Consider the following 12,411-nt stretch of genomic DNA (forward strand, 5'->3'; position numbering starts at 1 on the left):
ATGTGCATATAAGCATGTCAAACGTGTATATATTGAAAAAATACAACAACAAAAAATTCACCACAAAAGAATACCCGAGTGAAAAATTATATATCTGGCAAGAATCGCGTGCCAGAATCTCATCGAGTCCATCGAGCTGGCATGAGCACCATCGAACCATCATTGAGCAAAGTCATTTTTTCATAAAAATCTTGATTTTAAAGACCTCATCAAGTTGGTATTGAGTACCATCATCAAGCAAGATAAATTTTCTATAGATTTCAGAGTTTTAGATCTTAAAAAAAAATCGCAAAAAAAACTCCAAATCAAAATGCAATATTTAATGTGGTGGTGGTTTTGGTAGTACCGTAAGGTAGGAGAGAGTGGAGAGAGAAGTGAGAAAAGGAAAAAGATGAATGTATTTTTTATAGAGTGCCAAAAAATAGCATTATTTTAAAATACTTAATTTGTCTAGCATATTTTTTAATTAGCACCCAATATATGATGTATAGAAACTGAAATTTCCCTCAAGTAAATTGAAAACTTCCTTGAATGGATGATCATGATCAATCCGAAAACACATCGACTAACATTATTTATGATCACAGACAAAGCAGTTTTTTTCCTGGTGATCATAATCATAGTTTTCACAAACATGCAAGTTCGTTTGGTCCAAGTCCTAGAAAGCTTTAAACCATAGCTAAACGTCAAAATGTCTTTTTGAGGCCAACAAGCTAAGCTCACATGGAAATAAACACTAAGTTAAGTAAACTGTAACGAGCCAAGGATGACTTCCCATTGGAACACCAGCACCTGTAATCGATTCGAACACCAAACAGATTGCTCGTGTTAACGGTTGAAGGCAAAATCTCTTACCGACGGGTAGAGATGTGGTGTTGGTTCACACCCCTGCATGAATCAACATCGTGACCATGCATAGGGTAGCCAGAGAACCAAAAGTCCTGCTGCTGAAAAACGTCGTCACTGTTAGAGGCACTAGTGACTTCAGAGCAAGACGTGGTAGAAGAACCATCTTTGTAGTTTTCCAGTTGTTGAACTACGGATTCCTTCATTTTATTATTCAAATGACTTCGAGCAGAGCTTGAAGCATGAAGGCCATGTCCTGAGGGGGCATGGTTTGATTCTTGGACATCCTTTGAGTTCAAAAAGCGTCCCCCAGATCCTCTAGCCCTCTTCAGCGCATGGAGGTGCCTAGATTCATGAAGATATGGCTGCATATGTTTGCAAAACAAAAAGGAGTGAATTCCCATTGGAAGTGCATACAATTCATTTATTATAAAAGCATATTGTCATGAAAAATAGAACACTAAAAAGACACACGCACCTTTCGAACTTTGAGAAATTTGTTCTGAGCTTCAAGCTTGGCTCGAAACTTTCTCCTCCTAAGAATTGCGCGGTACTGTTTTGCATTGACGTAAATGGGTGGTTCATCCTCTGTAAGATCAAAAGGCAAAGGCATTCGAGCAGGAGCCATCCCCACAGCCTGGGAATTGTGAACCTGGTGCCATTAAAACAATAGTTATTTCATTGGATGACTAAAAAAAATACATCCTTATGTAAGACAGACTCACTTTTTTTAAAAAAAATATATGAGAAAAAGAGTGAGCCCCTAATTAGTCCCAGCTGGGGATTGAACACCAGATCCCTTAAACACATCCTTACCCAACCACTTGACCTAGCATCAAGTGGCAATTAGAGCTATAAATACGGGCCGGGCTTTCTAGCACGGCACGAGCCTAGGAGGCACGAGTACGACACAGCACGAAAAAATATGGGCCTGGGCCAGGCACGACACGAATTGAAATTTGGCACGGCACGGCACGACATGGGCCTGAGCACTGCACGACAAGCCCGAAGGCACGACACTAAAGCACGAACAAACTAGCCCGAAAACACGACACGATAAAAAATCCGATATTTTGATATTAATAATCATAATAAATTTTTATTTGTCAATGATTAATAAATTAAAATGATAATAGAAGTCTTATTTTTATCAATGTTTATATTTTTATAATTATATTAATTTATTTTAAGATTTGTGAGTTAAATTTAGCATTTATTAGTAGGTATTAAAATTCTAATAATTATCTTTCATTTAATTTTGTGTAAAATATTGTTAAAAAGTATATAAAAATATTTAAAATTATAATTTAAACAAACAAATGTATTTGGTTTGGTGGTAAGTCCATTGATGGTTAAGGAGTAGGTAGAGGGTTCAATTCTTCATGCTTACATTTTTTGGAAAAAATAAAGTGGGCCGGCCCAGCCCGGCCCGAATTTACCAGAGGCACGAAAATGTGCGGCCCACATTTACAGCTCTAGTGGCAATTAATAAAGGACGAGGGGATCACAATCTATATGGGAACCACTGGATGGTAGAGGCATCGGTTACCAACAAAATAAAATGAAAAAATATCATAAACTTTCAGGGTTTTTCTTTTTAAAACATTAAGAACAGCACTGGTTTATTATAATGACTTGCATTACATCTAATCCCTTAACATTCTTACTTCATAACAAATTAGTTTTTCAATTAATCAAGGGCCCTTTTCAATTATGAATTGAACCTTCTTACTAATCCCATTTTCAGTTAAATAAAAGCAAATAGATAAAAATGCAGTAAATAGAGCACACAAACTTTGCAGTATATGAAACATAGTTCTATAAACGATTTATAGATTATCTTTATGCTTGTTTTTACCATACGTACAAAATCTCCACAAAAAAAAAAGTATTTTTGCAAAGGTTGTTTTGTATGATTTGCAGCATAATATTTATATTTATGTCAGTCCTTCAAGAAAGATTTTCAAATGAATAATACTGACCAACGATAGCCAAGACCGTTGTAACGTCCTGGATAGCCAAGACCGTTACATTGTGTGTTTATAAAAGTATTAGACTTGCTAAACAAGTCATTTAATTAAGAACGTGTTATAGAAACTATAATGGAACTAGGGTTAAAAGATTTTTGTCTTAAAAGTCACATTTCTTATAAAGAAACACTTTCTATTTACACGGGATCCCAAAAATATTAAGATTAAAATCATTTACAAAAGATTCAGGAATTAAATACAGTAGTAGCCATATTAAGGCAAAACAGACAATTAGGCAATCTCTGTCCTGATCCACTCCTCGGCCATGGCGACCGAACAGCTGGCTATGTACATTCAACCCCGCAACTCTCCATCTCAGGATTGGTCCAACTTGCATTTTCCTTTACCTGCACCACGTAGCACCCGTGAGCCAAGGCCCAGCAAGAAAACACAACAACAGAGCATAAGCAATCAGCAGCCAATTCAATATCTCATATTGCATAAACATGTTCACAACCACATAAACATTCAGAATAACCAAGTATTCAGCATACTAAACATATCAACTCATATTATATATCAATTTACAAATGATAACTAGGGTTAGCGCCCTCAGGCCGCACCCTCCGTTATCCCACTGACTCCGGCCTGCTTAAACCGAGCTCAGTGAATAATAAGCTGTCATCAGCTACCAATGGCCAAGCTGCGCCCTGTGCACAAATATTGAATACGGCACCCTTAGGCCGCTATCACATGTCCCATGGCGTAATACCATCATTGACATTATACAAATACTAGGAGCTCTTAGTCCCATCACAAACATATAACCGGGTGCAGTTTTCTTACCTTTAGATTCGCTAGCTTTGATCGCCCTAGCGCTCACCTAATCACAACCATAGATCAAAGTCATCACCAAACCTCAAGTCCAAAACTTACCCTCGGGACCAATCCCGAGCCCTCGGGAAGCTCTAATTCCACCAAACGGGGTAGTGGAATCGAACCCCAAACCCCCGGGTAAAAATCCTTGAAAATAACTCAGAAACCTCTTTCTGGAAGCAGGGTAGCGCTACAGCGCTCTAAAGAGGGCGCCACAGCGCTACAAGCAGAACCAAAATCCCCCAGAATGCATGGCCTAGCGCTACAGCGCCCAAAGGCCAGCGCTGTAGCGCTAGTCACAGACAGCCAATGCAACACTTTTCCTTCCTACAATTTCCCCAAGCCAACCCTTACCAAAACTCTTCCAATTCTCAACCAAACTTAAAAACAAGCTTATTAACACACTCCACTCATCCCAAGCATCCCAAATACTCAAAACCCAATCACATGCATCCCTAATCTCAAAATTCACCATAGTTGCTCATAGACTTCAGAAACTCAGCAAAGACAATCAAACCTTCAAAGTTTAAAGCTCAGAATTTTATACCTTTGATGGAAATTTGACCTTAAGTTGCCTCTAGACCTCCTTAGCTTGCTCTTCCTCAATCCTTAGCTCCAACTTCCCTATAATTCCCCACCAATTCAGCTTAGACACCTTAGTTAAAAATCAAAACCAGAACTGAAGAAACTTCAAAGTCTTACCTCAAGTGGAAGGTTTGATCTTGCTAAACCCTTGCCAACTCTTCAAGCCTAACTTAGAAACCTTATGGCTCAGCTTGACCTAGCTCTCCTCTGAATTTTGCTCCAAGAACCCTCAAGAAAATGGTGGAAAAATGCCCAAACCGGCCTTGCCTTCCTTCCCTTCTTTCTCTTTCTTTTCTTTCCTTCTTTTTCCTTCTTTTCAGACTTCTATTGTATTCTACAAACTCCACTAAGCATAAAGCCTCAGTAATACCTATCTCTAAAAAGCCAAATGACCATAATGCCCTCCCTTTTAATTCTAAATCCTTTAATCCAGTTAGAGGCATTTTAGTCATTTTTCCCAATTTCCGCTAATTCCTCGAGTATCTTTAACATTTTCCGCTTACTTCCCGATACCTAATTAATCACCAATTATATTCCTCATTATCAAAATTAACCTCAATATATTCTCTAAATTCCCATTTATACCCCTAGGCTCGCCCCAAGCCGGGTATAAATCCCCTCCGTGACTTTTCCGCTAATCTGCTCACTAGGATCATCTCGAGTCACAGATCACAGATATATCCACATAATAATGTGCTCTCAACAATTATCGCATATATATACAGTTATGCCTGCAACGGGCCAAAATTACGATTATACCCTTCTAACCTAATCGGGGCCTACATACATACTAATACACATAGTCATGGATCTCAATCATTCAAATAGTCATACAACATGCTTTAAATCATTAAATCACATATATTCCAATTATGCCCTCTCGGCACACTAATCAAGGCACTTAAGCCTTATTAGTAAATTTGGGTCGTTACACATAGATGTTTAGTTTAATTTTTACAGTATTTGAATGTTTTTTACATAATACTTCCTATATTTTTTATTGATTTAAAATTTTAAAAAAATAATAATTGTTTTAATTATACTTTTTTTATCATATTTAAAATTCTTTAATTAATTATTATTCATTATCATTCAATTTTTTCGGAGCCAAAGGACTCAAGGGGTCATGGCCACTCTAATTTCACTGTTAGAAGATGTTACACATTTTTTGAATACTCTATAATATTCTAGATATTTGTATAATACTTTACTCAAGAATTTTCTAGATATTTGTAGAATAGAAAAACTTCAAAGATGTTTTCTAAAATACTCTATAATCTAAAACTTCCTAGAATCTATATGTTTACATAGTCTAGACTCTTTATTATGTAGATTAGTCTAGAAGTTGTATTTGTAAATCAAATACGCTAGAAAAATTTAGAACAAATAATTCTTGCCACAAATGTAAAGTGGGCTAACCACTATAAATACCTTATCATGGGTTGCAAATGGTGTAACTACAAACAACAAACCATCAATAAAACCCTACTACTTTACTATCTTATACTCTCTAAAACATAAATCTTAATCCTCCAAACTCAAATTTCTTCGCTTGACCACTCAACAACATCAACTATAATATCATAATCATCATTACTTTAACCACTACTACTAATCATCAAATATTCTAATCATCACTATTTTCTCTATCTCAAATCTACAAACCATCATTGATGTATTTAAAAAAACATACATATGCATAAATATAGCCCCTAAATTAAAATAAAATATATACATTCGATGTTGCAAGTGATCATGATACAACATTCACATTGCTTGTTTGTTCAAAGAAAACATAATCACTTCGCACATGTTTAATGACTCCTCGATAAAGATTCTAAATTCAAAGCACCATTATAACATTATAAGAATATTTGTATACGTACACATGTGTAACACTTAATGGTAGAAATTATTAATTAATCGAGTATTTTTTTTGGTAAGAATTATTCGAGTTTGTTATTTCTTATCAATTGATGCAATTGACTATAAAATGACTGAGACACTCATTTGATTTGATCAACGATATGATTGCCAGCAAGAAAGCCAACTCAATGAACGTTGATGTTTACCATTTGTTAATGCCCACATACAGCCATCGTGTCGTTTTCAAAGAAGATACAAGTACATGGAAATTTCACGTTTTAAGTTTAATATTGGGTGTTAATTAAAATATATGGTAGACATGTTAAAAGATTTAAAATAAAGCTACTTTTTGGTACTTTCAAAAATACAAAATTTCTTCCATTTTCCCTCTCTTACTTCTTTTTCTTTTGGTTCACTCTCTCTCACCTCACGGCACCACCACCACACTAAATACTGCATTTCAAACAGATATGAACATGGTTTTTGAGATTTTTTTTTTACGATTTTTTTCAAATCTAAAACTGTGAAATCTGCAAAAAATCGACGTTGCTCAATGGGGCCTTCAAAATCATGATTTTCATGAAGAAAAAAACCAACTTTGTTGGATACCAGCTTGATGAACTCGATGCGATTCTTGGAAGAGACATAAAATTTTCACTCGGGTGTCCGTTTTGGTTGATTTTTTTTTTTTTGTATTTTTTCAAGATCTATAGGTTTGATATGCTTATATTCATAAAACTTGAAAACATATCAAAACATGTCTTAAACATGAGGTATGTTTGGATTTTGTATTTTTTTCAAGTGTGACACTTCACAAATGTGCATATAAGCATGTCAAACGTGTATATCTTGAAAAAATACCAAAAAAATTCACCACAAACGAATACCCGAGTGAAAAATTATATCTCTTGCAAGAATCGCATCAAGTCCATCGAGCTAGCATGAGCACCATCGAACCATCATCGAGCAAAGTCATTTTTTTTTATAAAAATCTTAATTTTAAAGACATCATCGAGTTGGTATTGAGTACCATCATCCAGCAAGATAAATTTTCTACAGATTTCAAAATTTTAGATCTTAAAAAAAAATCGCAAAAAAAACTCCAAATCAAAATGCAATATTTAATGTGGTGGTAGTTTTGGTGGTACCGTGAAGTGAGAGAGAGTGGAGAGAGAAGTGAGAAAAAGAAAGAGATGAAGTATTTTTGATAGAGTGCCAAAAAAATAGCATTATTTTGAAATACTTAATCGGTCTAGCATATTTTTTAATTAGCACCCAATGATGTATAGAAACTGAAATTTCCCTCAAGTAAATTGAAAACTTACTTGAATAGATGATCATGATCAATCCGAAAACACATTGACTAACATTATTTATGATCACAGACAAAGCAGTTTTTTTCCTGGTGATCATAATCATAGTTTTCACAAACATGCAAGTACGTTTGGTCCAAGTCCTAGAAAGCTTTAAACCATAGCTAAAAGTAAAATGTCTTTTTGATGCCAACAAGCTAAGCTCACATGGAAATAAACACTAAATTAAGTAAACTGTAACGAGCCAAGGATGACTTCCCATTGGAACACCAGCACCTGTAATCGGTTCGAACACCAAACACAGATTGCTCGTGTTAACGGTTGAAGGCAAAATCTCTTACCGACGGGTAGAGATGTGGTGTTGGTTCACACCCCTGCATGAATCAACATCGTGACCATGCATAGGGTAGCCAGAGAACCTAAAGTCCTGCTGCTGAAAAACGTCGTCACTGTTAGAGGCACTAGTGACTTCAGAGCAAGACGTGGTAGAAGAACCATCTTTGTAGTTTTCCAGTTGTTGAACTACGGATTCCTTCATTTTATTATTCAAATGACTTCGAGCAGAGCTTGAAGCATGAAGGCCATGTCCTGAGGGGGCATGGTTTGATTCTTGGACATCCTTTGAGTTCAAAAAGCGTCCCCCAGATCCTCTAGCCCTCTTCAGTGCATGGAGGTGCCTAGATTCATGAAGATATGGCTGCATATGTTTGCAAAACAAAAAGGAGTGAATTCCCATTGGAAGTGCATACAATTCATTTATTATAAAAGCATATTGTCATGAAAAATAGAACACTAAAAAGAAGCACACACCTTTCGAACTTTGAGAAATTTGTTCTGAGCTTCAAGCTTGGCTCGAAACTTTCTCCTCCTAAGAATTGCGCGGTACTGTTTTGCATTGACATAAATGGGTGGTTCATCCTCTGTAAGATCAAGAGGCAAAGGCATTCGAGCAGGAGCCATCCCCACAGCCTGGGAATTGTGACCCTGGTGCCATTAAAACAATAGTTATTTCATTGGATGACTAAAAAAAATACATCCTTATGTAAGACAGACTCACTTTTAAAAAAAAAAATAATGAGAAAAAGAGTGAGCCCCTAATTAGTCCCAGCTGGGGATTGAACACCTGATCCCTTAAACACATCCTTACCCAACCACTTGACCTAGCATCAAGTGGCAATTAATAAAGGACGAGGGGATCACAATCTATATGGGAACCACTGGATGGTAGAGGCATGGGTTACCAACAAAATAAAATGAAAAAATATCGTAAACTTTCAGGGTTTTCTTTTTAAAACATTAAGAACAGCATTGGTTTATTATAATGACTTGCATTACATCTAATCCCTTAACATTTTTACTTCATAACAAATTAGTTTTTCAATTAATCAAGCGCCCTTTTCAATTATGAATTGAACATTCTTACTAATCCCATTTTCAGTTAAATAAAAGCAAATTGATAAAAATGCAGTATATGAAACATAGTTCTATAAACGATTTATAGATTATCTTTATGCTTGTTTTTACCATACGTACAAAATCTCCAAAAAAAAAAAAGTATTTTTGCAAAGGTTGTTTTGTATGATTTGCAACATAATATTTATATTTATTTCGGTCCTTCAAGAAAGATTTTCAAATGAATAACACTGACCAACGATTCGGAACACCTGAAAATATGAAAATGATAATCACTTCAATTTATCGTATTAACAACATAGAAGGAACTCAAAACCAACCAATCTTTCCCTAGATATTGGCCCAAGAAAATTTATCAAATCACTTTTAAAATACTAGGAAGCTCTACAAGATTCAACATTTCTATGCTGGTATAATCTAAATTCAAAGTACCTATTTGATATATATAATATAAGTTTAAACTTTAGTTTTCGCATAAAACAAACCTGAGTTTATATTAAAGTACTTACCACAGCATGTGGCCCGTATGCCGCAGCAGCCAGTAAACCACCAAAGTATGGCTCGCCATAGCCGAATGGAATGTGAGCCTAAAAAAGAAACAAAATATAGGTATATGATTTATTCCACTGACTCCAATATAAAGCTAGAGGCAAGCATGTTTCAACTTACAATGGGTTGAACATAGTCGAGTTGCGAGGGGAAGACGAAGTCCTGATTTCCCATTGATGAGACTTGCTTAATATGGCTTCCCATAGTCTTACCCTGAGTTTCATTATACCCTGAGCAAGTACAAGGCTACTTCAATTAGATGTAATTCTTACCAACACAACAAGAAAAATTGATAAACTCACAAATTCAAGGGCTAACGGAAACCAAAACAAACAATCTTTGTACTACCTTAGGCAAAGAAGATAGAGAGCATAAATTTAATCTATACATCGTCAATTTTAATATCTAGTTTAAAGTGTCTGCATATATATGCATGTATATATATATAAAATCAACTAGCCCATCTAACAGTCTTATCTCTCTGTCATGTCTCAATCTTATTAGTTTAGTCTCATTATCAAGAGGGTGTCTATAGACAAGAATGTAGAGATATAGATGTGTAGAAGATTAATAAGAAACGAATGTAACTAGTGCAGAGGTGTAGAAGATTTATTTGAAAAAATAGGGGGGCAGGGAGTGAGGAAGGAGGGGTTTATTATTAACCTGATAGAGTTGAAATCATGTCATTTCCATAAAGGTTTCCTTTCATGCTAGCCACTTCAGAGTGAGATTGACCTGTAGATTGAGTTGAGGAAGAATCTTGATCTTGAAATTGGAAAATCAATTGCTTGGTGTTGTGAAAATGTTGTGTTGGAACTCCCATATTTAAGCTCAGACTTTTGGATACAGATGATTGCTGGGCATGTGACTCAGTTGAACCCTCCCACGATGAGCAACCAACAAATACTTGCGATTCTGACTGGACAGAACGAACACCGAAATCTTCTTTAAGCAAACTCTGCATTCTCTTTAAGCTGCGACTTAAAGATTCTAAATTATGATGACAAACTTCCTAGATCTTCATATACGTAAAAACAGGAGAACCTGACCTTATATTTAGGCTGAACACTCATTGGCAACCAGGAACCGACCACAGCATAAGCTGCCAAATTACACCAGATGTCAGCTCTAAGCAACATTAGTAAAATGATAATCATATATTATATAAGCACTGAAAAATGCATTTGGTTTAAGATAAAATATGAAATTATATGTTAAATTAATGTGCCAGTGGTAAACAAGAATCCTAACTAAAAAAAGCATCATGATTCTGAGAATTTGCAAAAAGGTAGGCAGCAAACGAAACCACTTTAAAATGCCACGCCAAACTCTATTATGAGATCGAAAGAACAGTAGCAATAGAGAGTGCCATCCTTGGACTTGAGCAAAGGTATGAAAAAAAAGTTGTCTTGGATATGACAAAAAAGCATGCAGTTATCTGTCCTTTAACACACAATTTAAATGTAAATTATGTCCTCCACTACCATGGCCCTAGCATATCATCTCTATTATACTATTCCCCAGCGATGCAGGCCCAAAATTCTTGAACAGAAGTAGGTATAAATCAAAGACCCAAAAAAAATATCAGTTATATAACAAGTGTTTATGTATATCCAAATCATGAACTAACTTGCATGTCTATTCTTTACTTTCCACTAATCATATATTTTTATATATCATTTTCTAATGAACAAAAGTAATAACACATTTTAACGTACATAGACCACACTTCCTACAACTTGTTGAGCAGAGCTATCTACATGTGCAGAAAAATAGAGTGAAAAATTCCCAGTTACGAAAATTGTCAAAGAATAAATGAAGAGTGGAGAACAAACATATATCATGGTCACTCGATCAGAACAAACGAAAATATTTATATGTATATATATCATACACCTGGACCATTTATGAAAACTCTATTCTCTCTAGTTTAAATGGGGACTAGAAACAAAACAAAAGAGGGAAGTCAAGACAGAATAAATTGAGTCAAGCAAGTCAACCTTTAAAATCAGAAAAGAACATGGTTGAAATGGAACCGTGGAATCAAAGAAGCTACCCTAAAAGACAAGCTATTTAAATCAACAAAGCATCTATATACAACCCTTTTCCCAAAACAAGAAACCCATACATAAGTTAGAGCCCAATAGCACTAAAAACCAGCCTTATCATCTTAAGGCTCCACATGCAATCTCATAAACACTCACGCCTCTGCCATAGTATGATTCCCCCCAAACAAACAAAAAGTTGCAGATATAAAAATGGAGAAGTATAAAAAAAAAAAAAAACATTTAGATGGGCACCCCCACCCCAACAAAAAAAATCCCAGTTTGAGAAAAGGCAAGAAAAGTAGAAAGAAAGAAGAACCTGAGTAAAAGACGGACCTTGGTTTGGGATTTAATAAAGTGTGGCGAAACAGGTAATGGGAATCGTTGAAGAGCCAGACTCGGAACTGTGCATGTCTTCTTCTTCTTCTTCTTCCTTGAACCCTTCAAAGCACTCTCTTTCTCTCTCTCTCTTGGTCACTTGGCTTTTGGTGCCAAGTCTGAGGCGGTATCTCCTTAAACAATATATTTTGCTTTAAACTCACTAGCTAAAACTACCATTACCAGTCCTCACCGGCAGCTCCACCACCTTCCCACCTTCTCCATTTCATTTATTTATTTCTTTCATCATGTTCTTCTTCTTCTTCAAAATTATATCAATAAAAATCAATCTTGCTTTTTGGTTTAAAAACATGGGATATAAAAAAAAAAAAAATTGTTGAATTGTAGTTTAGTTTTGTCGTGTAGCACAAAATGATTATCAACTATTAAACTATTCATTTCATTTATATAATATACTTTAGAAAGATGAGATTATAAATTTGGCTATAAATCCACTAATAATAATACTATTTGATTTTTGTTAAATCTTAACAAGTCAAATTACCTCAGCCGCCCTTTCATAACCCGACCGCTCTTTCAACCACGCGCTAATGGTGCCCAACCCAGAGG

General features: G+C 35.5%; 1 protein-coding gene across 7 annotated transcripts; it reads right to left on the minus strand.

Annotated features, from left to right (window-relative positions):
- Positions 1-486: 486 nt before the first annotated feature.
- On the minus strand, positions 487-12,171 carry LOC133794517 (nuclear transcription factor Y subunit A-3-like). 7 transcript variants are annotated; one of them, XM_062231777.1, is made up of 7 exons: positions 11,800-12,171; positions 10,468-10,520; positions 10,082-10,376; positions 9,539-9,648; positions 9,379-9,456; positions 1,325-1,498; positions 487-1,211 (listed from the first exon to the last, which is right to left on the minus strand). In XM_062231777.1, exons 2-7 carry the CDS (start codon positions 10,489-10,491, stop codon positions 852-854), a joined length of 1,041 nt encoding a protein of 346 aa, XP_062087761.1. In that variant the 5' UTR covers positions 10,492-10,520; positions 11,800-12,171; the 3' UTR covers positions 487-851. The 7 variants fall into 7 exon arrangements, with proteins under 7 accessions (XP_062087761.1, XP_062087759.1, XP_062087760.1 ...); XM_062231775.1 differs by lacking the exons at positions 487-1,211; positions 1,325-1,498 and adding exons at positions 7,428-8,153; positions 8,267-8,440 and having other exon boundaries at positions 11,800-12,137; XM_062231776.1 differs by lacking the exons at positions 487-1,211; positions 1,325-1,498 and adding exons at positions 7,428-8,153; positions 8,267-8,440 and having other exon boundaries at positions 11,783-12,137.
- Between the last annotated feature and the right edge of the window lie 240 nt (positions 12,172-12,411).

Source organism: Humulus lupulus, chromosome 8 (genome assembly GCF_963169125.1).
Source record: "Humulus lupulus chromosome 8, drHumLupu1.1, whole genome shotgun sequence".
In the NCBI taxonomy this organism is placed as follows: Eukaryota; Viridiplantae; Streptophyta; class Magnoliopsida; order Rosales; family Cannabaceae; genus Humulus; species Humulus lupulus.